A 27,143-nucleotide genomic window follows, 5' to 3' on the forward strand; every position below is an offset into this window, starting at 1 on the left:
TGGATTTTTTTTTTCACATTCTGTCTCTCACAGTTGGAGTGTACCTCTGGTGCAAATTACTGACCTCTGTCATCATTTTAGGTGGGGGAACTTGCACAATCGGTGGCTGACTAAATACTTTTTTGCCCCACTGTAAGTCCACCTGGAGTTTACAACTCTCTGCCATCTATAATCCAGTTCTGAGATCCCTCCCCAGACGCCTTAACACCCACTCACATCCTGGGCCATCTGGCCTCAGGAAATCACATGACAGGGTGGGGCCGGGTTTCACCATGAGCTCAACCGAAACCCTGGCTGATTGTGACCCACACCCGTTTTCACACCTTGGCTCATGTGATTAGGCAGAGGATCATCAGGGGGTCCTTTGTACCTCTTTGGGGGGAAACTCCCACTGGGTTTCAATCTGGGACTCTCCACCATTTGACCTTAGAACTGAAGACGCTTCTCGGATGAGAGCTGAAACGTCTTCAAACAACTAACGGTTCTCTTTCCAAGCTCCTTAGATTCCCATTACTTTGGCATTTTTCACAAATTCAGCAAAAGAGCTCAAAGATACAACTTGAAACTGGTTGTTTCCTGAGTTGTGCATCATGTGTGGACACAACATTAGTTCATCCCTTGAGTTAGGAGCCTCTTTTGTGCCTGAATGGGTCAGAGTTGGGTAATCTTCTGAAAGTGGTCGGGTACAAGGACTGGGCTAAAAATGAAAATCAGCCAGCAGTTGACAAAGACTGAAGAACTATATCTGAACTGACCTGAGGTTGTGGAACAGTTTTGTTGCGTTTTTCAGAGAATCGTTTCTTTATGGTGCTCAAATATTTCTGCTGCTGGTCCGTCACAAAAACATGTTTCCCTCCGAAGTAGAGATGAGAGACAAGAGCAAAGTTAACTGACAGAAACAGGAAGAACGAATTCAGCCAACACTGTGGAGCTTCTACAGACTGATGCCCAACTGTGTGTGTGTGTGTGTGTGTGTGCGTGACCTATCTTGTGTCTCTGCTGGTGGATCGTATCAATGATGACTCTAATGAAGAGGTTCAGCGTAAAGAAGCAGCCGATGATAATGAAACAGATGAAGTACAGGTACATGTACACACTGATCTCGTAGCGCGGCTGGTCTTCCACCTACACACACACACACACACATACAGTGGTTTTAACACACACACACAGTAGTAATATACCAGTAATAACAGCAACAGTAACAGTACTGATCCAGCGTGTATACTGACTTGTCTGGAGTCCACAGCTGCATACATGATGTCCATCCAGCCTGAAGACGTCCCCTGACCCACAATCAACACAGAGTTTCATTAGAAAAACAATGAATTCAAGCTCTATTACTAAATGATACTGACTTTAGTTAGCTTGGTTATGTTTTTTCCACACAGTTGATGGTTTTATGCATTCTAACTAACAAGTTAGAGTGTTCACACTGACCATGATCAGCAGCGACAGGAAACCCATCCCCACATTGTCAAAATTAAACGTCCACGTCTTCCAGTTGACCTCAGAGAAATTCTGATCCATCAGTGAAAAGCATTCAGTCTTGTTGTTCACCACGTAAAAGGAGAAAAGCTCCTCTGAAGTCTCATTGTAACAGTAAGAAAACTTTCCTGCAAACAGATTCACTCCTATCACGCTGAAGACAAGCCAGATGACCAGAATCACCAGCAGCATGCTGAACATGGAGGGCAGCGTCACGGCAAGCACCTTCAGCACCACCTGCACACAGACAGAGACAAAAAGGTCTCTGCTGTGAATCAGCTCACATCCAGTTAATAAGCTGCCTCCACGTTGGCTCTCCATCCAACAGGACTTTAGTTCTGCCAGGAAAGTTCACTATTAGCTACTGAAAGACCTGAAAACCTGTAAACAAAAACTAAGCAAATGATATACAACGTAAACAATCATTCAACTTGGGGTGTAAATTGTGTGACATGCAACTGGCTTTATACTAGGGTTACAAGGCATTGATAAGTCCTGGTAAGACCAGTCGCCTCTCACACCTCTGTCATTAGGACAGCTACACCCTGGGGAACCCAGTCTTGTGCCTGGCTGAGCAAACGGAGCACAGCCGCCAGTCTGTGGAGTAACCTCCTCAAGTATGGGAAAACTTTCCTCTGAACATCAAAGGACAGTGTGTTCTTTTTGTGTGGTCATACAGATTTGGGAGGCTGAATAACAGGTTGGCGATTAAAACTCACAAATGCAGACCTGCACGCATTACTGAGACAAAAGTGATAAAGTCCTTCTGCTTACACCAGCGATTAAAATACCTGGGCCACGTCTGTAGGATGGACAACCGAGAAATAAGAAAACAAAGATTGTTTGATGAACGCTCCCTGAGTTGGGTGAAATCGAAGAAACTGTTAGGGACAGATACCCTGCAAATAAGGAGAATGATGATGGATAGGACAAACCTTCAGTGTCTATGGGAAATAACAGACACACCCTAAGGACTCAAATCTCCTAAAAAGGGAACACAATGATGAGTAGAGCAAAAGAGAAAGTCACACGAACTCTACAAATCATTTAACAAGCAAAGAATTTTATAAATATTTGATCTTCTTTCTCTAGCAGAAGAGTACACCTACATCCTGCTCGGCAATGTCTGTATCTGTATGAGTGCCTGCCTCACCCTCATGCCCTTGAAGCGAGACGGGACCCTCAGAGTCCTCAGAGCTCTCAGAGGCCGGCTGGTGTATCCAAGCATGTTGCCCATCAGGGAGAACAGAGACACCTAGAAGACAGCACAGCGGTGACAATGTGATCCACCTGTCTCTAATAATCGGCTACAAGCCACAGGCCTTCGAGATGGCAGTTGTTAAACATTACTTAAATACAACCCCTTGTCCCAGCTGTCTTAGCTAATTATAGGCCAATCCCCAGCCTTCATGTTATCGATTCTTGAAACAGTAGTTGTCAACAGCTAACAGATCATCTGCAGAGGAATGGCTTATTGGAAGCGTTTCAGTCAGGTTTCAACTGTAGGAAATCAGGTCTTTACTCTGTCTTTTGTATAATGAATCTGTAGTGATCTTTGAATGGTTTCTGATGCAGGGGACTGTTCTGCTATCATTCTGTCCAGTGTTAGTGCAGCCTTTCATACCATTTACCATAACATTCTGCCTGACAGGCTTGAGGTTCAGGCTGGTGTATGTGGCTCTGCCTTAGACTGGTTTTCTTCTTACTTATCTGATAGGACCGTCTCTGTTAGAACAAACCATTGTATCTGTTGAAGTCATTATGATCAAAGTTGTCATTGTTGTGTTTAAAACTGTAAACCTTTTCTTGAACTGCGTGCAGATATTTTTCCTCCCCTACATCTAGCATGGTGGGGGATGCTATTAGCTATAGTGTTTAACTGCAGGCGCACTTGCATGTAAGGGTTAGGGTTAGGTAAGTAACATTTCTAAGTTATTTTTAGACTATTGTAATAACCTGTTTTCCAGCTTGGACAAATCATTGCTTTCTTTCTTCATTCACAGACTCTGGATTTTTTGGTTGTTCCCTGTAAATGACTAAAGACGAGGGGGCACAGAGGCTTTCAGTCTGTGGCACCAAGGCTGTAGAACAGTCTACCACCACAACTACACTTAGTGGACTCTGTGGACTAAAATCTTTGTTTAAACAGGCTTCAGAAGTTTTATTGGAATGATTATAGGTTTATTTATTTATTTTAAAACTACCTGTTTATTTTATTTTATTTTATCAAATATTTTTATTGAATATTTTAGCACTTAATGTTCAGATTTATTTGACCCTTTTGTGTACAGCGACTCTGTGAAAAGTGCTTAATAAATAAATAAACTTAATAAATAAACTTTGCTTACTTCTCATAGAGTTCACAGCACAGAAACAGCTTTAGTGAAGGTTACAAATGATCTTCTTATGGCCTCTGACAGTGGACTCATCTCTGTGCTTGTCCTGCTAGACCTCAGTGCAGCGTTCGATACTGTCGACCATAATATCCTATTAGAGCGATTAGAACATGCTGTAGGTATTACAGGTACTGCGCTGCAGTGGTTTGTATCATATCTATCTAATAGACTCCAGTTTGTGCATGTAAATGGAGAGTCCTCTTCACACACTGAGGTTAATTATGGAGTTCCACAGGGCTCAGTGCTAGGACCAATTCTGTTTACATTATACATGCTTCCCTTAGGCAGCATCATTAGAAGACATAGCATACATTTACACTGCTATGCAGATGACACCCAGCTCTATCTGTCCATGAAGCCAGATAACACACACCAATGAGTTAAACTGCAGGAATGTCTTAAAGACATAAAGACCTGGATGGCTGCTAACTTTCTGCTTCTTAATTCAGATCAAACTGAGGTTATTGTACTCGGCCCTGAAAAGCTTAGAAATATGGTATCTAAGCAGATTCTTACTCTGGATGGCATTACCTTGGCCTCCAGTAACACTGTGAGGAACCTTGGAGTCATTTTTGACCAGGACATGTCCTTCAACGCACATATTAAACAAATATGTAAGACTGCTTTCTTCCATTTGTGCAACATCTCTAAAGTTAGAAATATCCTGTCTCAGAGTGAGGCTGAAAAACTAGTTCATGCATTTATTACTTCCAGGCTGGACGACTGTGATTCATTATTATCAGGAAGTCCAAAAAACTCACTGAAAAGCCTTCAGCTGATCCAAAATGCTGCAGCAAGAGTCCTGACAGGGACTAGAAAGAGAGAGCATATTTATCCTGTTTTGGCTTCCTGTTAAATCCAGAATTCAAAATCCTGCTCCTCACATACTCTTAAACCAATAAGGTCTTAAATCATCAGGCCCCTCCTCAGATGGCCCCGCCCCTCCCTGAGCCTGGTTCTGCTTGAGGTTTCTTCCTGTTAAAAGAGAGTCTTTCCTTCCCACTGTTGCCAAAGCGCTTGCTCATAGGGGGTCATATTATTGTTGGGTTTTTTCGGTTTCCTTAACATTACTGTAGGGTCTTGACCTTATAGTGTAAAGCACCTTGAGGCAACTGTTGTTGTGATTTGGTGCTATATAAATAACATTGAATTGAACTCGATTAAATTGAACTGACCTCATTGTACAGGAGAGCAGTGAAGCAGCAGGTTCATCTTACCCAGCCTGACTGTGTGCTGTTAGTTTATCTGTTCAAACTGAAACAACCCCATTTCTTTACTACAACGTCAAATACTGACATCCTGTCAACGCCGCCCACATCTCAGACATGAACAGCCCGTCCTTTAGCTTCGGTGCCATCACCAATGCTGAGGTGGGTCTATGATCCCCAGCTCCACACATGGTTAAATGCCCCACATCATTTTTCGTTCATTCCAAGATTTAGTCAGAATGCTCTTACTGATACAACCCTCCCCATTTACCCAGGCTTGGGACCAGCACCAGGACAACACTGGCTTGTGGTCCCTCCGTGACTGGCTTTGTAAAATACTGCCAATAATCGGTGCTGCCGATTGTGCTCTTACATCTAGGATGAGGAAGTCGAGCCAGCACCAGAAGCTTGTGAAGTATTTCTTGAATCCAAAAGCGATCCACTTCAGTAGCATCTCCACCAGAAACACGAAGGTGAACACCAGGTCTGCCATCTTCAAAACTCTCTGCAAGACTGGACGATGCCCCAGGTAGATGTCCTCAAAAACCTGTTCACAAACACACGCCTGTTTACTCACAACAAGCAGCATATGAGACGATCTGAGGACAACCACTGTCATTCTAGCAGTGTGACCTTCTGGTTTAACAGACGACCTGCTGTCCTGTTTGTTCTTCATGAGCTCTTCTTTTCTGTCTGTGTTTTTTCCCACCACCCTCCGACACATCCAGGAGATGGCTGCTCCTCCCTGATTCTGGTTCAGATGGAGGTCTCTTTCTGTTAAAAAAGGGATTCTTCCTTCCCACTGTCACCAAGGGCTGCTCTTGTCATCTGATTGTTGTGATCCTCTCTCTAATATTGTAGACTGTGATCATCTGCAACTCTGGCGCCTTAGTGAGGGGATGTTTTGTGTCTTTCAGAGCAGCACCTCTGCAATAATAAGACATAACTTTTCTACCCATGAACAGGAAACCACCCCAACAGCTCCAAAACCCAAAAAGGTTGATTCAGTTCATCTGAACGTTTTCAGTGGGAGAAACGTTTCATCATCATCAGGTGACTTCTTCAGTCTCAGCGGACTGCAGGTTTCCAACCTTATAAACAGTAGATTGCACAAGCAGATGACACAACACAGAAAAGCCACCTCGTCAGGACAGGACTCTGCAGTCTATTCACACCTACAGGCCAGTGGACACTCTTTCAATGATGAGGATGTAACATCCTGGACAGGGAGGAACGCTGGTTTGAAGGCGGAGTCAAGGAGGCCATTCACGTGAAAAGGGAAGGACCATCTCTGAACGGAGGAGGGGCCTAAGGGTACATCTGTCACCATCTTACAATGCTGTGATTGCAGCCATTCCCCAACTCTCTGTGAATGGGACTCATGGTAATTGATCAATCGTCTTTGATCAAATGGTCAAAAGAATTTGCATATTAACGATGAAGGAACTGACCTCCCAGCCCATTGTTCCTTCAGTGGTGCTAGTTTCAGTCAGTGTGCAAATGTCCTGTTTATATGGTTGGAGACCTGCAGTCAGCTGAGACTGAAGACGTCCCCTGATGATGAAAGTTTCTCCTGAAAACGTTACGACCAGGTGTACAGATTCAACCTTTGGGATTTACTTACCTGGATGATTGAGCATGCATCAATACACTGATCCAAAAGTGACTTCAAAGACCAAATCAACTGTCTGTGGGTTCATGCAGGTCGCTATCAGTGCCATATGTTTAGCTTAGTGGTTTCAGTGTGGAGTTAAGCCAGGAAGATAAAACATGTCCAAGTGAGTCCAGGGTTTGAATGGGACATGAATTCATGATGTATATTGTCAAATATGTATTGACAATGTCTGTTTACCAGAGCTGCACAGCTCAGCAGGATGATGAAGACGATGAAGCCCTCAAAGTATTTGTGTTGCACGATGCAGAGGCAGGCTCTCCTGAAGTTAGACCAGACCCTGCCGGTACCCTGGGATGTGTCTATTTCCAGGAACGGACAGCAGATGTAACAGCCTGAAACACATCAGAGGCGTTGCTGACTGATTGGCTTCTGTTCTCTTGATGTAACGGAAACAGCTGCAGTGCAGGAACTTTGATATCATCTCTGTATGTCACAGTTTGTTGAACTTTTAAATTGGGTCTACATCATCCATCAAACTGAGGCACTGAAAACTAAATCATGCACAGAAGAACCAAAAGCTGCAGTTCCTCTTGCAGAGGCTCCAGCAGTGAGCCGGTCCCCATAGATTTAACATGTCCCTATGTTAAAACTTTACAGCACAAATAAACATGTTTACAGCCTGAGACCAAATCCATATCCATAATTTCCCCCTTTCATGACAACTGTAAGAGAGTGAGAGAAGGTTTGTATTGAGCCTTAAAGTTGGCATTATTAGGGGCGTGGCCTCTTTGACTAACAGGTGGATGGTGACACAGGCGGGTGTAGCTGCTAGCTGTCTGCCAATTGCAGTCCCTGAACTGGACCTCTGGACCGTGTTTGTGCTGTTGGAGTCTTTTGGATCATTTTTATTACAATCATCTGACCAATAATATGGCTGCTGTGAGGTTGACTGGACCAACAGACATTCAAGAAGTCTGAGGTCCAGTTTCAGGGACTGAAACTTGAGGATTTTATTTGGATGTTACTGAACACTAATTAGCAGGTATCCGAGTCTGTGTGATCCAAATATGGTGAAACATGAACACGTTTACCAAAGCTCAGCATTTACGTAATTACTCTCACTGCCACAAGAGGGAGACAAAGGTTTGTCACTGCAGGTTTAAACTATTTTACATATAATAATTTGATATAACAGTGTGTGTGTGTGTGTGTGCTCATACTGTTGCAGCAGCAGTCCTCAGGTTCTGGATGAGTTTCATCTTTACGTTTCTGCATGACGTCACACTGCAGACACAGAAGTTCACAAACATAAATAAACTTTAATGTCCTAGTTACTTTAAAATACTGTCACCGGACTAAGTGTTCACACTCTGAAAGCTCACGCGGTTTATGTCTCGGGTCTTTACTGTGTCTGTGAATTCAGGATGGCTGATTTCAGTCCTGTAAAAGTCTGATGATCACCTTCTTTAAGCTGTTGCAGTGATTTTAACATCAGCAGCTGCTGATGAATTTCAAACTAAAACCTGAACTTTACACGGTCCAGTTGTCTGCTTTAAACCTGTGTGCTGTGGATGTGTGTGTGAAAGCATCTCATCGCTGTGTTTCACTCAATTCATCATAAAGACAACTGCAGTTATGCTGAAGCTCTGATGATGCTGCGGTCACATCGAGGGTGGAGAGATGTTCTTCATGCACAGTGATCACAGTGAGGAAAATAGTACTGTGTAATAATAAATAATAATAATGGATTTATATAGCGCTTTTCAAGGCACCCAAAGCGCTTTACAATACCACTATTCATTCACTCTCACATTCACACACTGGTGGAGGCAGCTACAGGTGTAGCCACAGCTGTCCTGGGGCAGACTGACAGAAGCGAGGCTGCCATATCGCGCCATCGGCCCCTCTGGCCAACACCAGTAGGTAAGTAGGGTAAAGTGTCTTGCCCAAGGACACAACGACCAGGACAGAGAGCCCAGGGATCAAACCGGCGACCTTCCGGTTACAGATGCGATTCCCAACCCCCTGAGCCACGGTCGCCCGTGGCGACACAAACATGTTTATCTGCTGTTCATACTCGAGGCCGAAGCTGCGTCACACATCAGTATTTACTTTTAACATGAAATTCTGCTCTAGGATCAAAAACAGTAGAATCTGCTTTACATGCTGCGTCTCCTTTTCTTCTGCATTTTCAGGCGTCCTAAACTCGATCTCAGCCACAGCGACGGGGGCCTCCCAGGCGGCCATGTTTGTGTGGTTATCATCGAGGGTCAGCTGATCTGAGCTCACAGAGCTTAAGGCCAGATATTCCTCCTTGTTGTCTTTTTCAGTGTCACCTGCAAATGAGGAAAACATGAAAATATTTTCAAATTAAAAGCTCTAAATCTAAAATTTAAAAAAGACACAGAAATCCAAATACAATCCACAGAAAAAAAATAAACCACTAACAACAGAGTATGTGTGAGGATGACCTGAAACATGAAGGCAACACTGCCTCAAACCTGCAGTCTCTCTAATGTCCAGCAGGTGGCGACTCCTCTGGTTGTAACCTGAACATTTGCAAGTATATGAGAAAATGAGCTTCGTGTTCACCTCATCACTCAGCTCACTGATGAATTTATGGTCTCAGTCACTAGTTTGAAGTCTTGTTGAGGAGAAGGAAGGACGGGAAGATTTAAGTCGAGACTACAATCCACTTTACATTTTACTACCAATGAGTAGTGAGCAGAGTCCCTCACTGTCGAAGTCAGATCCAGTTTGTAAACATCCAGTTTCAGGCTTCAAGACAGGACTTCACTAAGTCTTAGTCTTAAGTGTATATTTATTTTTCTACTCCTTTTATATCCATTTATTAGGGTTTTTTGCACTGATGTAACTCGTCGTCTTGTCTTTATATGCTGCACTGGCTGTAGCAGTCAGTGCGCCCCAGGGCAGCTGTGGCTACAATGTAGCTTGCCATCACCAGTGTGTGAATGGGCGGATGACTGAATGCAGTGTAAAGTGCTTTTGGTCCATAGGGGACCAAGTAATGCGCTATCCAAATACAGGCCATTTACCATTTGCCATTTAGCGGAGATGACAATAAAGTTTGACTTTGACTAATATGTTACCTCGTTGTGGCTGTGCCAGTGTTATATCTACATTCCATGTTAATAATGCAGACCCCCAAAACAGCAATAAAGTAATGGCACAAAACAAGCTCCTTGGATTACTGTGACCTGGATAACTGAGAACCTACAAAGACAAATATACAAACAAAAACCACCTTTGTGATCTTGGTCAGCGTAGTTCTTCCCCCACAAAGTCCAGATTCTCTTGGGGATCCAGGTTCTGGTCTGTTTCATGGTACTCTGCAGAATGTTTGTTGTTTTGTCTTCTGAATCCACCAGCTGAACATTGATGAACAATAAATTCAGGAACAGATGTAGGATCTGCAAACAGACCAGGAACTCATTCAAAAACTCCTGATGGACTAAGGTGGACTGGGTCATTCTAGGTTGTTAAGTGTAAAGAGACTCACCAGCAGCTTTCCAACAATCAGGACAATCATGAAGAAGGTCACACACATGCCATCATTCGAGACCTCCATGCAATCCCATAAAGACTCTAAACAATGTCCACACAAGACCCTGAAGACAAGCATGAAGGTGTGGAAAAAGTCTTCCATATGCCAACGAGGAAGCTGGCGGTCATGAGAAATGCGACAGACGTTAGCTTTGTAGTCCGACTGGAACAGCTGCACGCCCGCCACAGAGAACATGAAGACCGTGATGAAGAGAACCAGAGTCAGGTTCCCCACTGAGGCCCAGACGATCTTCAAAAACATGTGGAGCATCGGCCACCAACGGGCCAGCCGAAACACTCGAAACTGGACAAACAGAAAGATACGTGAGAACAGATGATGATGATGACAGTGATGGTGATGTTATACTAACCGGAAGAAAACTGTGCAGCAAAGATAGACCCTCAACGTCAGCCAGTCCCAGCTGCACCAGAGAAATGATGACGAGGATAAAGTCGAAGATATGCCAGCGCACCTGTAACCACGACAACAAACAATCACAAATGTTTCTTTGAAAATGGCAGATCGCTGAACTGTTGAGAAGAAACTACAAATCTGACCTGGAAGTATCCATGCAGGCCCAGTGCGACAAGTTTGATGATCATCTCAGCTGCAAAGATCACACGGAAGACCTGCACAGTTCAAAGGGGTCAGAGGTCACAGGGTAGAAGCATGTTTTGCATCCAATTCATCCAACCATCGGCAGACAGGCGAACGAAAAACCTCGAACACACCGAGTCCCGTGCAGATGTAGAAGTTCCAACAAAACAATAATTTTCCTGTGAAATGTCACCCATGTAAAGGTAGATCACTCTGACCAGGCATCACTGTTACTGCAAAGACTCACGATGTAAATAAACCTCAGTAAAGCTCCCTCTGAATCCCAGCTGATCCTTACTTTTCTCGAGACTTGCCAGAGGTTTATACTGTACCCCCGTTACATTTTTACCTCACTGTGCTGCTTTTCCTCTCAGTTATGCAGGTCGTTTACAGGTTTGTACCGTTGGTTTGTTACCATTTGTGATGTAGTTGCTCTGAGTGGACATTTTAAACCACTCTTGCTAGGTGGCTGAAGAACCCGCTAAAAGCATTCATCACTAAATTGGTCATGGAGGCACATCGAAGAAGAACATATGGTCCCTCCGACTGATCAAGTCTACACCAAACTAAGGGAGCAGAATGGAAAAGTCCTGATTTTAGCCTGCAGTGAAGAAGCTGCCATTAAATTAACCAAGTAGGAGATAACAGGGTCTGCAGACACTTCTTCAACACTCACCAGCTCAGCGATGACCAGGGTCTCCATGAACTCCTCCATCATAGGGTAATGTTCCATGGCTGTGAAGATGGTGCTAACAATGATGCAGATGATGATGACCAGGTCAAAGAAAGGGTTCGTGATAAAAGTGTGAAACTGCTGTTTGAGCCATCGCCAGCAGCCACAACAGTCCCCCTTCAGGAAGGCGTCAGTGCAGGTGCAGCACAAAGGCCGGTGGTGCTCCTCTGCCTCTGCAACACAAAGCTACTCTGTGAGGCCACAAACTGTGTCAGCATTAAGTTGTCTGCAGAGCCTCGGCTCTTCGCGTTTGTCTGTGACTGCTCTCAGTGACAGAGCGTGTTGTCCTGTCCCAATGAAGGAAGGTGGAGGTTAAAGAGGTGGAGGTAAATATCTGTTTACCTTCAACGTATTCTTGCTTAGTAGCTCGTATACCAGCTGATTTCTTCTTCTGCAGTGAGTCCTGTTGCTCTGGAGTCTCTGCCCTGCTGGAAGCCTGCTGTCCATAACAAAACACCCAAATTCAGTTATGCTAAATGACGATTTCAGCAGAGCCATCCCACAGTACTCTGAACAGTTTCCAAACAGGGTTATTTTGTCTCAGAAAGGTCACGGCTGACACAATAAGTTGAGAAGAAGCTGGTGAAAGGTTTTTGGAACAGCTGGATTTTAAATGCTGCCGACAGGTCTGCAGGATTGGTCACATGCTAGACACAGAAGGATATTTAGATGAAGAATAGGACGTGTTTGATATATGAACAGAACTAAAGCCCGATAATAGACCTACTCGTGTTATTCCAGTATATTTTGTACAGGTGTGGAATGTTTTAGCAACACTGGCAACACCTGGGCCTAGTGTGCCAGTGCTCCAAGCTGTCAGAGCTCAGCTGTTGGTGTGGCTCTCCTCCTAGAGACACACACCTTATGGTTATTTTATATTGTTTCTATTGTGTTGTTTACATATTGTTGTGATTTACATTGCTGTGATTGAGAGTCGTCATCTACCCGAACCAAATTCCTCGTATGTGTCTGCGCATATACACGGCCAATAAAGGCGATTCTGATCTCCCTTTTGTCGTGGCCATGGAGCCCATCAACCTGCTCAATGAGGCCTGTAGAGTCTGAGGTGGGGCTGTTGGACCTCAGCCACAGTAACTGGGGTTTCTCTGTGGTTTCTCTGAGCATCAGTTCTTGCCGTGAATTTGCTGCAATGCCCAGTGTGGTATCATAATGAATCATTTGTTTATATATGCATAACAGTTATTATCAGTACAGGCGTTTTAAGTTCATGTTTATTTTTCTGGAGAAGCGCACAGAGTAGGTTGATTGTTGAGATAGGGCATTGTGTGTTGCTATACTGGCGAGGCCAGGAAAGGTGGTTGTTAGGCTGAAATTGTTAAATGTTGCCATTATTGTACTTAAGTTTGTAAGCCTGGCCTTAAACTGTGTGCTCAGAGACATGCTTCTGTTTCTGTTGCCCTCCCCAGCCTGTTGAATGGTGAGGGGGGCTATAGCGTAACTGTAGGCACATCCTCAGCAGGAAGTCACACAAACGTACCCCCACACACACACAAACATGCTCGCACATGCATATACACACACACACACACACGCAGTGTTTTAACCTTTTGTGACCATAGGGGTTTTTTACAATGGGTGCTTGTGTAAACTGTGTGTCACACAAAAAAAGTCTGCAAGCGGGGGCTGGTTCTTTGGAGTAATCTGAGCTCGAGGGCAGAAGGGCTGCCCCGAGATCCTCCCCTTGCTGTAGCATGTGAAAACCGATCGATTGCTGTTCCGTATTTCCTTCTTTACAGGAATCAGTCTGAACCAGCGGGCCTGCTGTAGCGCAGACCCAACAGCGGTATTGAGTCTGTTCCAGAAGTCGAGATAAACGTAAGAATTTAGAAGAAGAGAGGGCTGTAAGTTAGGTAGACGTAAAAAAGTTGCACCTGTAACATGTGACACAAGGTTCAGCAAATAAGAAGCAACTTTATTCCCGTGTGTGGATCATTGATTCCTTCTTTTGTTTTTTTGAAGGTGCAGCACCCAGTCCTGGAGAGAATGTGGTATTGTGTTAGCACACACCTGGATGCTCCACAGCAAACTGACAAAATCTGCTGTTAAAGAGGTGCACACACTTACTGATGACCAACCAATGAACTAAATCTGATTAGACTTGATTAGTATTTGGCTGCTCATTGCCCTCCTAATTCCTGTGGAAGCAATGAGTCCTTACTGACCTCCTCCTCCTCTCTCCTCTTCAGCACCTCCACAATCCGTCCAAACTCTTCTTCTCTTTGTATGGCCTCGGCATCTCGAGTCTCTTCTTGCTCCGCTCGTGTCATGACAACCACCGCCAAAATGAGACTGAGCAGGAAGAAACAACCCGGGAAGAAGACGAACAGAAAGACGATCAGATAGGATTTTCCTGCAGTTCGCAACGTCTGCAAAGGGACAGACAGGTGAGAGAAACGGATGAGACAACCGGAGTACTGGGAGGAGCCTGCATGTGGTCATCGGTGAGTTACTGACCAACTGCATCAGGCCTTCCCAGAAGTCGTGCATCATGAGTCTGAAAAGTGACATCAGAGACCAGAAAAACGAGTCGTAGCTGGTGTATCCGAAGTTTGGGTTACTTCCTGCTTTCACACAGGTGAAACCATCTGGACAGCACCTGAACACATAAAAAACAGTTTGTTTTTATTGTTGTTGTTGTCAGTGAATGAAAGAGACTCATGTTTACTTACTCAGCGTCTGACTGGTTTCCACACACCAGAGGATCAGGATGTCCAGGAATGTAGTAATAGTTTTCTAGAAGGCAGACAGACATCCAAACCGTACAAACAGATCATATTTCACCTTTCTAATTTAAGGGCAGGGGTGGCAACGATGACAGGTGCTGAAGTCTGCACTACAAAGCCAGCTGAACATTTCTAAACTTTCTAATCGATTCTCGCAGAGCCCCAGGTCCTGATAACATCCCTGGACGAGCACTGAGGGACCGTGCTGCAGAGCTGTCTTCACGGACATGTTTAATACATCACTGAGCCAGGAAATACTCTCAATGACAGATTCAAGGTCACATTTACTCCGCAATTCTCAGCATCTACATTGTTGCGGGTGATTTTAAAATCTGATAACAACAAATAAAACTGTTTTTGGACCTGAAGACTTTTCCTCAGAGGTTCACCTGATCTCACATGAGATCTCTTTCCACTGCTTTCATTGTAATGTTGGAAGAAGACCTGCGAGTCAGCCATCTGACTGTCTTAAAAGGCTAACCGGCCAATCAGGACGTGGTACGACCATCATACCTGGAGAGGTGGTGTGGATGTGGAAATCGAACTCTGTCGTGTTTGTGTTCATCGACCAGATGACACATTTGTTCTTCAGGGTTCCCATGAAGAGCTGTAAACCAATCATAGCCAAGATGCTCAGGCAGAACAACGTCAGGATGATGACACAACCAAGCCTCTTCACCGACTGGACAAGAGCTTCGACTGTCTTCTTCAGACCTGTGAAGACAGCCCCACGCTGTGAATACAAGTCGCACACACACACACGCACAGACACACACACACACACACACACACAGACACACACACACACACACACACACAGACACACACAGACACACGCACACAGACACACACACACAGACACACACACACAGACACGCACACACACACACACACACAGACACACACACACAGACACACACACACAGACACACACACAGACACACACACACAGACACGCACACACACACACAGACACACGCACACAGACACACACACACAGACACACACACACAGACACACACACACAGACACGCACACACACACACAGACACACACACACAGACATACACACACAGACACACACACACACACACGCGCACACACACACACAGACACACACACACCTCGGCTGCATGTGAAGATCTTCAGCAGCAGAGAAATCGTCATCAGCACAGCAAACTTCCCCAAATCTACGAACTGTGACACCAATCTGAGACACAGAGTCATCATCACCACCTTCATCATCATCATCATCATGAAGCAGTGATTAACCTTCCTGCCTTCTTGGGACCTTTTTGTGCCACTGCTATGTGTTAAATGGCTGCCATTTCCACTGTGTTCAGTGGAATATAACCAAACTTGCCACAGGATAGTTTTTACCTGTCAATGTTAATATTCCAGTGTGAATTCCTTAAATCAGCCTAAAATGGCTGAGCAGCAGAAATCCCCACACCCATCACCCTGGGGACCATTTTCTGCCCATTGACTTCCATTATAAACGCTATTTTTCAACCCCAAATTATCATCATATGATTTTATTTTTTCTTCTTTTCTTGGATGTCAATGAAGACTCAGGGCCTTGAAGTTTTAATTTTTAAATTGCAAAAAAAATGCAAAAAAAATAATGGCAGGTCAAAATGTATGTTGGTGCCAATCTTTGGTCCATCTAAAGGCCTACTTATAATGACAATCACATATTACTTCAACTGGTTTTTTGTGGAAATATTTAGTTTCGTTTTTTGGTTTTTGGGGCTTATAACACAGGGCGCTCATGTAATAACACTGGGATTTGAAGGGTTAAAACAACGAGAATATAATTAAAACTTTACATGAATATTTCAGGGAGAAGTAGTTTTACAAGGTTGGCTAATTTAAAGTGGAATAAAATATGGATATATGGTCTTTTTATGGCGTGGCTGAGAATGGTCCCTAGGGTGATGGGTGTGAGTTTTTTAAAGGATGGCAGGAGGGTTAAAGCAGCTGTAAAACATAAAGACACATTTACAGCCGAGCAGGAAAAAGCCAAAGTGTGTCGAGCAGAACATACAGAAGCAAAGCCGGTGATGAGGACGTGACAGTTAGTGTCCTAATATAAATCTAAAACCTTTATCAGTGACAAAGGTAGAGGAGACGTACACAGGAAAGCTACACAGGAAAGCAGAGCAGCACAGCGAGCATTTGGCTACAGGAGGTTAGCTTGTTACCAAGCCTTAAGAAACATCAAGAGTCTCTGTGGTCAGTTTGCTGGGACAGTGTTTGATGTCAGCCTGGATTCAAACACTGAAAGAGTCCCAAACCTAAACAGGGAGTTTCAGTGCCTGAACCAAGGAACAACTAAACTCGAAATATAAGGGTAATAACAAAGGAACGGCCCCGGGGCAGACCCAGGACATCGTGGAGAGATCTCGGCTTTTCTGCTTAGGCTGCTGTCCCTGCAACCCAGCTTCAGATAAGCAGAAGAAAACTGGATGGATGGATGTGGTGGTGAAAGCAGCAAAAAGATAATTTTCATCTTTGCAGCTGGAAAAAGCCCACCTTATTTGCACGGACATGGATCTATAGATATGAGACCACACTGACAAGAACTGTGTTGGTGTAACTGTAAAGGTCACGTCCAGCATTGAGTGGATTCAATCGGTGGATCACATTTCTTGAGTATTTTCTGAGCTGCAGTGAGCCTTGTTATTCAGGACTGAGAGGCTCTTATTGTGAAAGCTCTTTTATACTGTTTCCTGTTTTTTGGATCACGTTAATCTGTAACCAACATTAACCCCCTAAGATCCGAACTCTTCCTCGGCATGCATTTTTAATTTCTCTTTGATATTTGGGCATATTGGGACCCGATGAATGTAAAAATAAAGAATTACCAGATTATTTTTTTTACCTAATTTTTGTTTCTAAGAAAAATGAAAGCCACATATGAGGATATTTGTTTAAAATTTCAGTAGAACAGTAGGAGTATAATGTCCTCGTGAGTGGATATCAGGCCGTTGCAGAGCGAAATTGAGTATTTCGGTCTAAATAACCCAAAATGTGATGTCCACACGTGGACGCCAGGTCCTAGGAGGTTAAAGAAGTGAACAAAGAGGAGCTCTTCCGTTAACAAACTCACAGTATAAGCAGTCCTAATTGTACCTCATCAATGAGCTTGGAGAGACACCTTCAGCAGCAACAGCTTGATGTGATCATTTTCTGTATGACTAATCAGTCTGGCTCGATTAGGAGCTGGGGCTGCTTACCCTCTTAACTCCCATGAAGGCAATAAGGCCGGACTTGTTTTTTTCTCAGGATCGTCCTGTGAAAACTTTCTTTTCCAATAACTGTACGTGTCGGAGAATCACGGCAGAGAAATAAGTCTCACCATCTTCATGTCAGCCGTTTTCCAATAAATCTAAAACAGATTACACTGAATTTTGTTTGTGCAACCTGAAGTTGCCCCCTGCTGGTCATTAGAAAGAATGCAGATTCATGGCTGTACATACAGTCTGTGTGAGAGTGTGAGGTGTGTTATTGAGCCTTACAGGGTGCTGATGATGATGATGTCCAGCCAGTTCCAGGGATCTCTGAGGAAGGTGAAGCGTCCCACACAGAAGCCTCTTGCCACGACTTTCACCAGAGCCTCAAACACGAAGATTGCCATGTACACGTACCTGTTCACATAAACGTGAGACAGAGAGCTTTCACACCAGAGAAGTTTGGGCTCGGGAGAGCCCGGGTGCCCTGGAGAATTAAGAAAGTGGAACCGGCTGTTCAAACCCCCCCAAGGCTGCCCGCTGGGATTGAAACAATGGGACGAGGCGCGACGTCTCAGAATGGGCTCACTGAGTGCAGCACGGTTAAGAGCTTGGAGAATCTTATGGCTGCCGTGAATACTCAGAATAACACCTCTGAGTGAAAGTTAGATCACATCTTGGAGCAGCTCTCTGCGGTCGTGAGGTCTCAGAATCTGCTCCTTGAGCACAAGAATTGACAAGACCACGGAGCGCAAGTTTGATAACATCATGGAGAAGCTCGCGGCTCTGCAACGGGAGATTGAGAGACCAGTGTCGGAGTGTTAAAGAACAGCTTTGAAATTCTCATGAGTTGTCCGCATAAAAGAAAAATCACCATCATAATGCAGCTGTCCCTTCGGTGCCAGATGTCGGCTCAAGGCTGGAGCCGAACAACAACACCCTGATAACGACTGTCTTGAGTCTGTTCCTTCTATTCCATGCAAGGCCATCTGGGTTGGCTGGAAGACTGTTTACTTAGCCTGGCAGGGTGAAGGACACTGTCTCAGCTAAACTCTGGACACGCACACACATACATCAACACTGATATGCACACACTCATCCCCCCTCCCTTTCCAAACGCCTCCGATGCTTGTTCCCTCCTGGAGAACACGGCGGGTCTGAGACAGTAAAGTGCTTCCATTATACTGAAGAGGAGGCAAACACTTCCACCGCAGATCTCTCCTAAATGGACGAGTCACACAAAAGCTGTCTCGATGGAGAAACATCACAACAGGCCCTTTAAGCCGTCTCTTAATTGTCTGTATGACAAATCTGTTCACATATCAGAACATTCTGAGCATTTCCTGTCTCGACAACAGCGAGCAAAGTCAGTTTGACCTTTACAGACCTGTGTGTGCTGCTGCTGTCAGACTGAGGACAGACTGAGGACAGACTGAGGACAGACTGGCTCTTTGTCTTTGAGCCTTAGCATGGATTTAGACTTTAAAACCATTCTCATGCTGTGACTCATCGATGCTGCCATCAACAGCCCTGTTCATCACTTAGTCGTGTTTTTCTGCTCCAGATGAAAGATCTGTGTGTGTGTGTGTGTGTGTGTGTGTGTGTGTGTGTGTGTGTGTGTGTGTGTGTGTGTGTGTGTATCTTACTTCACCACAGGAAATTTGAACTCCAGAACACCGAAGCCCAGGATCGCCAGTAGGATGAATATACTGAAGAATGTGTGAAAGTTCAGGGAAACTCAGCTCACCTGGTCCAGAGAGCTAAAACCTGACCACACAGAGGCTCCTGACACTATGACATCATAAAGGATATGGATGAAGAAGGGTCTTGATGGCGAGGGTCCTCAACGGGTTGAATGGACTCAGCAGGTAACAAGACGAGTCAGCACTAAACCTGTTAATGATGTTTCCTTTACTGAGAACCATGAAGGTCTGCAGAGAGACAGGTGAGGGACAGACAGGTGAGGGACAGATAGGTGAGAGACAGACGGGTGAGGGACAGATAGGTGAGAGACAGACGGGTGAGAGACAGACGGGTGAGGGACAGATAGGTGAGAGACAGACAGGTGAAGGACAGACAAGTAAGAGACAGAGAGATGGATGAGAGACAGACAAATAAGGGACAGAAAGGAGGTGAGGGACAGACAGATCAGAGATAGATGAGTCAAGACCTTTTTTGTGACTAGCAGGATTTTGAATTCTGGATTTAACAGGGAAACAATAAAGATGAAAGTATAAAAGTCAAATCAAAGTAAAAATGCACTAAGACGGAGTCATAATGAAGGGTATGCAGTGCTGAATAAATAATTTTAAGAAAGTATTTAAAAGTGAAGAGACGGTTTGTGGTCTGGAGATCTGGTGGAAGTGTGGCCAAAGTCTCAGGACAGAACAACTAAAGGCTCTGAGTCCCATGGTAGTCAGACGAGCAGGTGGAACAGACAGAAGGGAAGCTGAAGAAGAGCAGAGTGTACGAGGGGGTGAGTATGTGTGGAGAAGATCAGATAAATATGGAGCGAGGTTATGAAGGGCTTTGAAAGTAAGAAGCAGGATCTTGAAATTGGCACGGAGGTGAACCCGGAGCCAATGGAGCTGTTTAAGAACAGCTGTTATATGTTCAGTGGATCTAGTTCTGGATACAATACGAGCAGCTGTAATTTGAACTAAATGCAATTTATGGAGGTGGACCATAGAGAAGAGAATTAAAGTAATCTGAAAGAGATGTGAAAAGAGCATTGACAAGTATGACGGTACTGTTTGGAGTGAGTGAGGGATGAAGGCGTTTAATATTACGGAGATGAAAATATTATATGTGCTGTGAAGGAAAGAGTGCTATCGAGGATGACACCAAGACTCTTAACCTGAGGGGAGGGTGTGACAAAACAGTTATTAATGGATAATGAAAGACATCTGGTTGGAACTTTAGTCAGTTTTGATTTGGTGCCTATTAGAATTAATTCTGTTTTATTGCCATTAATTAATTAATTTTTTTTTCTTTTTGGCCTGTCCCGTTTGGCTCTTTTGCATCAAAATTGTTGTCTAAAGGCGAAGAAAGATGCCCAACGGATTTACTTTACCAAATTGACCATCCCAGCCTTGCCGTAATGGTCTATTTGATTCACCTTTCATTGTTTATTTTATTTTTTATTTTCACTTGCTAGATACGGGACAGACTTGAATGAGGAAAAGAAAAGGGAGAAAGGAAGAGGGAAAGAAAAACAGCGGACAAGAGGGACTGGGATAGAGGGCAAAAAAACAAAAAACAACTAAATAAGCAGACAAAAAATGCATATATCAACCACCTGGATCACCTGTTGAGAAAGAAAAAGAAAACAAGAAAATGAGAGCAATACAACAAACAACATCACAATGATATATGGGAATATGACAGTAAATACTAAATATTAAACATTATTGTGCAGCACATAAGATCGACAGAACACAGTGTGCTTTGAGGTAGGAGCCAAAAAGGGTGTAGTTTGTGGGTGTGATCACCCGTGTGTACACCTGTGAGCATGGACGCTCACAGGTGTTTTTTTTAAAAGGTTCCTTCATGTAATGATCTGCTAGAGGGTGTGGGGGGGCCACAGCCCCGTCCTCCAGGGCATGAAGCAGGTATGGAGGAGATCAAAACTCCAGACATCCAGAGGCCCCCAGAACACAAGAGACCAAGGAAGACCAACAGAGGGGCAGCCGCGCCACAGAAAGAGCTGAGGAGAGTCCCAGATGAGGGCTCACTCAGCAGCCGCGGAGCAGAAGCCAGGGGGAGTTGCAGTCACGCGCCCGTGAGCTCCGCCGGCAGCCAGCTGCGCCAGAGTGACCGAGCCCCAGGCCGAGAGGCCGGGGGCACCCCACCTCCGAAGTGGCCCGAGCGAGCCCCAGGCTCCAGTCCCGGACAAGAAGCCACCAAGGAGTGCCATTATTGCCATTGATTTTAAGAGAGTTGTGGGTAAACCAGACCTTGATTTCACTTAAACAGTCAGAAACTGATGTGGGTGGGAGAGTAGTTGTGGGTTTGGAGGACCGGTAGAGCTGGGTGTCATCTGCGTAGCAGTGAAACTGGATGTTATATTTTCTGAAAATATTACCTAGGGGTAGGAGATAGATAATAAAAAGGACCCAGGACAGAGCCTTGGGGAACACCGGAGTTAACTGGAGTAGATACTGATCTGTGAGTAACTGAACAAACTGTGAGTAGCCAGAGAGATACAAGGTCAACTAGGCGAGTGCTGTACCACTGATCCTAATAGATGTTAATCTATAAAGAAGGATGCGGTGGGAAATAGTATCAAAAGCTACTGCAAGGTCAAGGAGAATGAGGATGGAGATGAGTCCAGAGTCAGCTGCAAGCAGAAGATCAGTAGGGATTTTTACTAGAGCTGTTCCTGTACTATGAAAAGAACGGACGCCGGACTGAAACAAGTAATTTCCAGTGAGGTGTCTATGAACCTGTGCAGCCACTATCATTTCATGAATTTTGGCTAGGAAAGGCAAATTTGAAATGGACGTTATTTAAATGGGAAGGGTCTGAAGCATTCTTTTTCTTTTTACAGTAGTCCAGCCTAGAAGTAATGCAGGAACTAGTTTTTCACTCAGGATGTTTCTAAATTTAGAGACATAGCAAAAATGCAAGAAAGCAGTCCTACATAGTTGTTTAATATGTGCACTGAAGGACAAAATTTGATTTGTATCATCTGGCTTCATGAATAAATAAAGGTGCGTATCAGCTGCATAGCAGTGAAAACGGATGCTTTACTAAGATTATCTAAAGGAAGCATTTATAATGTAAATAAAATTGGTTCCAGCACAGAAGCCAGTGGAAGTCCACGAAAAACTTATATGTGTGAAGAAGGCTCCAAGTTTACATGAACAAACTATTGTTTGACACAGATATGTTTCAAACCACTCCAGTGCAGTACCTTTAATGTGTTCTAATCTCTGTAGTAAAATATTGTGCTCAGCAGTATTGAATGGTGCAATGAGATCTGACAGGACAAGCACAGAGATGAGTCCACTGTTAGAGGCCATAAGAAGATCATTTGTAACCTTCACTATTCTTTTTCTGTGCTGTGATGCACTCCAGATCCTGATTGAAACTCTTATAATAAATCATTACTCTGAATGGGTCGACTAGGCACATTGACGAGCTAAAAATCATTGATGTTAACCTAAAACGATCAGACAGAGACATGAAGATCACAAAAATCTCATACAAAGTTGGAGAATTCAGAAACCCAGAGTAAGGCCCAGGAGGACAACAGACAACAACAATAAAATAAGTTTTTGAGTTTTCCAGCTAGGGTGGACATGACTGGTCACAGAGAGAAGGTCAGAGGGAGACGGGTCCAAGAAAGACAGAGAAAGACAGGTCAGATGGACAGACACATCAGAGAGACCAGGGGATCAGAGACCTTCTGTGATTGGTAGAAGGGATCCAGATCCTCCAATGGGGTGCAGAGAAGCTGAGGGGGGGGGGCACCATAGATGAAAGGGAGGGACTTCCCAGTCTCCAGGTGACGAGCAGGTTTGGTCAGGTTTTTCTCACTTGCCTGAGTTACACAGAAGAGCTTCCCCTCATGCAACTTATCAGCAGTATTAATTTTACTGATTGATTATCTATCACTGATTCCTGAAAGTTGATCGGTACCTTTTGGTGCTTCCACGCCTTTCGCTCCTTTACCTCAGCTTCGTGTCGTTGTTGGACCACCTCCTTTGAGACTGCTGTGAAGCATCTGAAAACCTCCATACCTACAGGTGGCAGCAGAGACGCCATTCTCTCATCCTGGAGAAGTGGTCGAACCTCGCTGTTGCCTAGCAACAGGTTTCTGTAGGGAAGAGAGGTTTTGGTTTGGTTTCCTTGAAGCCACTTACAGAGGTGCAGCTGTCTGTAGGGCTGTTATTAATCATTATCAGATTTCTCAGTGTTATTCGGTTCAATTTTATTTAAATAACACCAATTCTGTCACGGTCTGGCTGGCAGACCGTGGGGATGTGGGGAATGAGGACCCAAAACGCAGGTTTCTGCGATGCAAACAGTGCACTTTATTTACAGTGAAAGCTGTAAACACAATAAATCCCCGTTGCTCCCTTGACTCCTGTGTGTGTGCTCCCCTCCGACGTCTGTGCTCGTGCTCCCCGCTGTCGTGCTTCCGCACACCCGTGCGTGCTGCCTTTCTGGTCCACTCTTCCACCTGCAGGAAAACCACAGAAACAGCCGTCAACACTGACCCCCACGGGCATATACGAACTGCGCTCTTATACACTGCCACACACTAACTTGGGATGACAACGCAATGATCCCGCGTCGGTGAGAGCTCCAACACTCTCCTAAGTAGCTCCCCTGACGAGGCCTGCAGGTGGCTGTCCTCCATCCTCCAGACACACACACATGTACACACCCACACCCTGCCTATACATATAATGAGTGAAACACAGAATAACACAGCATTTTGCAGAAAAACACACACATCACCAAATAATAACGATAATAATAATAATAATAATAACAACAACAACAGTCAAAACTGCTCATGGACCCCCGAGTCCTCCAGAGCCGGGTCCGGTCCGTGAGTCGTTTGGTACCGGGCCGCGAGAGTTGAGGCTCAGGTGTGAAATGTCTGGTTTTCAGGGTTTTTATCGGTTTTCAGCGTTATTTTGTTATAGTTTTTATTGTTAACTCGGTTTTCCTGGGTCTTTCCACGTGTGTTATGAATAAATCTTCTTTTTTTCAGTACTAGTTTTATTTTGCTGTATTTATCCGCGACACCTTAAAGGCCGGTCCGTGAAAATATTGTCGGGCATAAACCGGTCCGTGGTGAAAAACAGGTTGGGGACCGCTGCTATACAACACTCACCTAAAGGTGCTTTATATTGTAACTGTTGAGATTTAAATATATAATAATCTGAATGCGTATTTGCTGATTATATTGTTTTATATAAAAGGCCCAACTCTGAGTACAGTCTGTGCCACAAAGTACTGACAGGAAACTGCATGCTTTTGCAGAGAAAATAGGACCTGCAGCCAGAAAGTGAAACTAAGCAGAGTCTTTGATCGAAGCTTAAAGTGTGTGTGACGTCTATATAAATGACTAGGCTTTTTGTTTGTGCTTCAGACCTGAGCTTGTGTGTTCGTGTGTTCAGGTCTCCATATTCCGGAATATGTAAAATTAATGATCATTTTTTGAGTTTGACCACTTTGAGCCGTGTCTTTCTTGGCCGTTCAAGAATACAAAGAACTGAAATTTAATATAACCTAAAGACCTCCAATATTGGAGAGAAAACCCAAAAATCACATAACACCGTATGAGCAAGCACTTGAAACTAACTTTTAGTTTCTTTCTGCTAACTTTTAGCAGAAACGTCCTTTTCTTGATGTCATTGGCTTCTATCTACTCATTTGCCCAGCTTGTTATCCCAGGAGGTTATCTGATCACCAGCAGGGTGTAGGTGTTGATTTTCCATTTAGTTGACTCCTCAGGACTTACCTCATCTCTACAGGCACTTGGTGGTTGCAGCTTTCCTAGCAGCCTCTTCATGGTTCCCGTTTGCCTTTGGGATACCCAGGTAATTGTAGGTGTCCTCAATGTCTGCAATGTTGCCTTCTGGTAGTTCAATCCCCTCAGTTCTGAGTACCTTCCCTCTCTTTGTTATCATCTGACTATATTTCTCCAATCCAGCTTTCTCCATACAGCTTAATGTCATCCATGTACAGGAGGTGGCTGACGACTGCGTCACTCCGTAGTCGGTATCCGTAGCCAGTCTTGTCAATGGTCTCACTGAGGGGGTTCAGGCCTATGCAGAACAGCAGTGGGGACAGAGCATCTCCTTGGTAGATCCCACACTTGATGGTGACTTGTGCTACGGGCTTGAAGTTGGCCTCTAGTGTTGTCCGCCACATCTCAACTGAGTTCCTGATGAAGGCTCTTGGGGTCCTGTTGATCTTGTGAAGTTCTAGGGATTAAGGTTAGTAAGTCTGGTCTTGCAGTCTTGAGCAACTGTAGCTGGTGTTTCGTGCTTCTGGTGTTTCTGCCAATCCCTGTTGTTGCTCCTCTTATGTATTGAGCTATTTGCCTGGTCATCTTAGCTGCTCTGACGCCTGACAGAAGCTTCCAAGTGGTACTAAGCCAGGTTATTGGCTCACAATTGGATGGGACCAGTCTGTCCTGGGGATCCTCGGGGATCAAGACTATCCGGCTTCAGTTAGTCATTGCAGGTGTGTCTAATCCATTTGCAGTTAGCTTCCCTAACCAGCTGGTGTGAATCCTGTGAGGATCTGGTGGTGTCCAACTCTTCATGCTAGAGTCTCTACTGGATCTGGTTAGTGCAGAGCTTCCCAAATTGCGGGGCCCGCCCCCTAGGGGGGGGGGGGGGGGGGCGCAGAGCCATTGCAGGGGGGACGTGGTATGAAAAGGGGAAAAATCCAAAAAAAAAACATTTGGACACTGTTAACACGGGGCGCCAACACAAACGCAAAGCAGGAGATGAAGCATCGCTGAATATGTTTCCAAACCAACTTCATTCTAAGCCAAAGACTAGAAAATATGGTGAAGCAAATCTTCCCTTCGGCTTCACCTGCACAAGTGCCGAGGTAGGTCTCCCTGCAGAATTGGTTTTCCCTTCGTCTGGAGCAGCGCTGGGCTGTTCAAATCATGGACAAACAGTATACGACATTATTGATTTTTAGTTCACAAACACTTGTTGTAGTGACTAACTACTCCTGACATGTTGGAGATGTTTGCTCTTTATACAGTAAAGTTACAGCGGGATACAAATAATATCAGGCTGATCCTGCCACGATTTGTTCCCCCCGTCTAAATCACAGACAAACAGTATCCCAGTTTTTTATGTTTTTAAACCCATTTGGCACAGAGAGGCAATTTTTGAAAAATGTATTGATAGCAATGTTGAATATTATTACACAGGAAAACTACACGTAAAATAATCACACCGTGACGCCTCTGCCTTTGTAAATGGAGGGACAGTAACTGCGTGTGTACAGGGTGGGCCATTTATATGGATACAGCGTAATAACATGGGAATGGTTGGTGATATTGCGACTGTGGCTCAGGGGGTTGGGAAGCGTATCTGTAACCAGAAGGTCGCCAGTTCGATCCCCGGGCTCTCTGTCCTGGTCGTTGTGTCCTTGGGCAAGACACTTTACCCTACTTGCCTACTGGTGTTGGCCAGAGGGGCCGATGGCACGATATGGCAGCCTCGCTTCTGTCAGTCTGCCCCAGGGCTGCTGTGGCTACAACCGTAGCTGCCTCCACCAGTGTGTGAATGCGAGAGTGAATGAATAGTGGCATTGTAAAGCGCTTTGGGTGCCTTGAAAAGCGCTATATAAATCCAATCCATTATTAAAGTCCTGTTTGTGGCACATTAGTATATGTGAGGGGGCAAACTCCTCAAGATGGGTGGTGACCATGGTGGCCATTTAGAAATCGGCCATCTTGGATACAACTTTTGTTTCTTCAATAGAGATTGAAAATGTGACGTCACTCAGGGGTAAAACCGCAAGGAATTCTGGGAACTCGTGGCAAGAGGTACTAGCGCACGCAGGCTTTCAATT

General features: G+C 44.6%; 1 protein-coding gene and 1 long non-coding RNA gene across 2 annotated transcripts in view; both read right to left on the bottom strand.

Moving 5' to 3' along the window:
• LOC113024983 (sodium channel protein type 4 subunit alpha B-like) overlaps positions 1 to 27,143 on the bottom strand; it is a 70,147-nt gene that overhangs the window by 33,922 nt on the left and 9,082 nt on the right. Inside the window, exons 2-26 of the mRNA XM_080304027.1 lie at positions 23,223 to 23,400; positions 22,987 to 23,124; positions 19,392 to 19,510; positions 19,226 to 19,297; positions 17,868 to 17,996; positions 15,471 to 15,556; positions 14,860 to 15,060; positions 14,293 to 14,356; positions 14,078 to 14,219; positions 13,786 to 13,989; positions 11,945 to 12,041; positions 11,546 to 11,775; positions 10,830 to 10,901; positions 10,643 to 10,744; positions 10,228 to 10,575; positions 9,973 to 10,138; positions 8,871 to 9,043; positions 7,928 to 7,991; positions 6,945 to 7,099; positions 5,466 to 5,639; positions 2,642 to 2,743; positions 1,441 to 1,725; positions 1,233 to 1,286; positions 988 to 1,125; positions 756 to 860 (exon numbers count right to left, since the gene is read on the bottom strand). Of these exons, the coding sequence (XP_080160153.1) occupies positions 756 to 860; positions 988 to 1,125; positions 1,233 to 1,286; positions 1,441 to 1,725; positions 2,642 to 2,743; positions 5,466 to 5,639; positions 6,945 to 7,099; positions 7,928 to 7,991; positions 8,871 to 9,043; positions 9,973 to 10,138; positions 10,228 to 10,575; positions 10,643 to 10,744; positions 10,830 to 10,901; positions 11,546 to 11,775; positions 11,945 to 12,041; positions 13,786 to 13,989; positions 14,078 to 14,219; positions 14,293 to 14,356; positions 14,860 to 15,060; positions 15,471 to 15,556; positions 17,868 to 17,996; positions 19,226 to 19,297; positions 19,392 to 19,510; positions 22,987 to 23,124; positions 23,223 to 23,400 (3,598 nt within the window). The remainder of the gene's footprint in view (positions 1 to 755; positions 861 to 987; positions 1,126 to 1,232; positions 1,287 to 1,440; positions 1,726 to 2,641; positions 2,744 to 5,465; positions 5,640 to 6,944; positions 7,100 to 7,927; positions 7,992 to 8,870; positions 9,044 to 9,972; positions 10,139 to 10,227; positions 10,576 to 10,642; positions 10,745 to 10,829; positions 10,902 to 11,545; positions 11,776 to 11,944; positions 12,042 to 13,785; positions 13,990 to 14,077; positions 14,220 to 14,292; positions 14,357 to 14,859; positions 15,061 to 15,470; positions 15,557 to 17,867; positions 17,997 to 19,225; positions 19,298 to 19,391; positions 19,511 to 22,986; positions 23,125 to 23,222; positions 23,401 to 27,143) is intronic.
• Positions 23,594 to 26,026, bottom strand: LOC145429898 (uncharacterized). The gene is made up of 2 exons (XR_013910229.1): positions 23,853 to 26,026; positions 23,594 to 23,766 (listed from the first exon to the last, which is right to left on the bottom strand). It is a non-coding gene; the product is annotated as an uncharacterized LOC145429898 (long non-coding RNA).

This window comes from Astatotilapia calliptera, chromosome 7 (genome assembly GCF_964374335.1).
Source record: "Astatotilapia calliptera chromosome 7, fAstCal68.1, whole genome shotgun sequence".
Taxonomy (NCBI): domain Eukaryota; kingdom Metazoa; phylum Chordata; class Actinopteri; order Cichliformes; family Cichlidae; genus Astatotilapia; species Astatotilapia calliptera.